Here is a 1,486-nt window from a genome sequence, read left to right on the forward strand (position 1 = left end):
TTCCTGCCTTCCTGCCTTCCTGCCTTCCTGCCTTCCTGCCTTCCTGCCTTCCTTCCTGCCTTCCTTCCTGCCTTCCTTCCTGCCTTCCTTCCTGCCTTCCCTTTTTTTTTCTTTTTTTGCAGAACTTGGAGAAAGTTTGTATGGAATTTAACCACAAGGAGCTGTTTGAGTTCTATAATAAGGTCTGTATTTTTTCCAGGACTTTTTATGTATGGTATTTTAAGTTTCCTCCACTTTATAAATTTGTGTTTTTAAATACTTAGTTATGAAGTAGTGTATGTGCCACTTCCCTTGTAAACACCTTATGTTTCACAGTAGGAAATGTTGCCTGAATGAATAAAATCTGACAAAAGCAGGAAGAAGATGGAAATGGTTTTAATTAAAGCAGTGGGATTGTTAATCCACATGTAAAGCATTAGCTAAAGTGGCATGTTCACACTCATTCCAATCCCTTATATAGAGGTAATATTGAAATGGTCTCATTTCAATGCTGAGGAAAGAGGAATGATGTAGGAGGCAAGATGAACATTTAGTGTTCTTTAGAAATACTGATTTTATAATACAGCAAAAAAAATTTAGCCCCCCCCCTTTTAAACCTTTTTATTATGCAGTAGTAATTTACTAGAAAAACAGCTGGTCCTATTAAAAACAGTAAAATTTAAACAATCTTTTAAGAATTGAATCTGAGTTGCAGTGCTGAATTCTAAAGTCTTCCATAAAAACAAAATATATTCATGAGTAGTAGGTTAAGGTTTTTTTTATTACTTTGTGAACGGATTTTATATGCATGGTTGTTGACATAGTTTTTTCCCTTCTATTTGCATGTTTCTAAACAAGGTTTCACATGAATTTTTTACTCATTCTTCTTTTCCTCCTTTTTCTTGTAAATAGCTAGAGACCATGCAAGCACAGCTGGATTCCCTTATGTGATGTTTTCGAAGGCTGGTTTTTCCATCCTGCTCTTGCCACCTCATTATTTTGTATTGAAGATGGATTGCCAAACTGTGTTTTCTGAAGGACTCAATGACTTTTCTTCCTGTAAAATTATATGGCTTATCTCCTCTTAGACCAGTAACATTAGCCGAGGGAGATTGTTGTTAAGAGTACTGAGGTTCTAATTGATTTTCTCTTGTTTTTTAAGCCAATAGCTATTGTTAAGAACACTTTTATTAAAAAGAAAACAAAAGCTAATACCATATTGTTTTACTGTTCTATTGTTTTTACTGCCTAAATTATTTATTTTTCCATACTTGATGACATCTTTTATATCATGTGGCCCCAAAGACAAAATTTATTAGCAGAATATAAAACTCAAGTAGTCACAGTAGCAGTAATAGAAACCAACCAACCACACATACAAATATTGATGTTGTTATAATCCTTGAACATAGAATAAGAATTCTATGTAGTTAGAAAATAGTTAGGGAAAGAAATTTAGCATTTTTGTACTAAGATGTTATAAGAGCATAGTAGTCTCACATCATTT

The 1,486-nt window shown here is 33.5% G+C and overlaps 1 protein-coding gene across 2 annotated transcripts in view; it reads left to right on the top strand.

Moving 5' to 3' along the window:
- The window catches only part of COMMD10 (COMM domain containing 10), a 300,447-nt gene extending 299,256 nt beyond the window's left edge, over positions 1–1,191 (top strand). For both annotated transcript variants that reach the window (XM_044661956.1, XM_044661963.1), the window contains exons 6-7: positions 123–182; positions 892–1,191. In XM_044661956.1, the coding sequence (XP_044517891.1) occupies positions 123–182; positions 892–930 (99 nt within the window). In that variant the 3' untranslated portion in view covers positions 931–1,191. The remainder of the gene's footprint in view (positions 1–122; positions 183–891) is intronic.
- The last annotated feature ends 295 nt before the right edge of the window (positions 1,192–1,486 follow it).

The sequence above is a fragment of the Gracilinanus agilis genome, chromosome 1, assembly GCF_016433145.1.
Source record: "Gracilinanus agilis isolate LMUSP501 chromosome 1, AgileGrace, whole genome shotgun sequence".
Lineage (NCBI taxonomy): Eukaryota > Metazoa > Chordata > Mammalia > Didelphimorphia > Didelphidae > Gracilinanus > Gracilinanus agilis.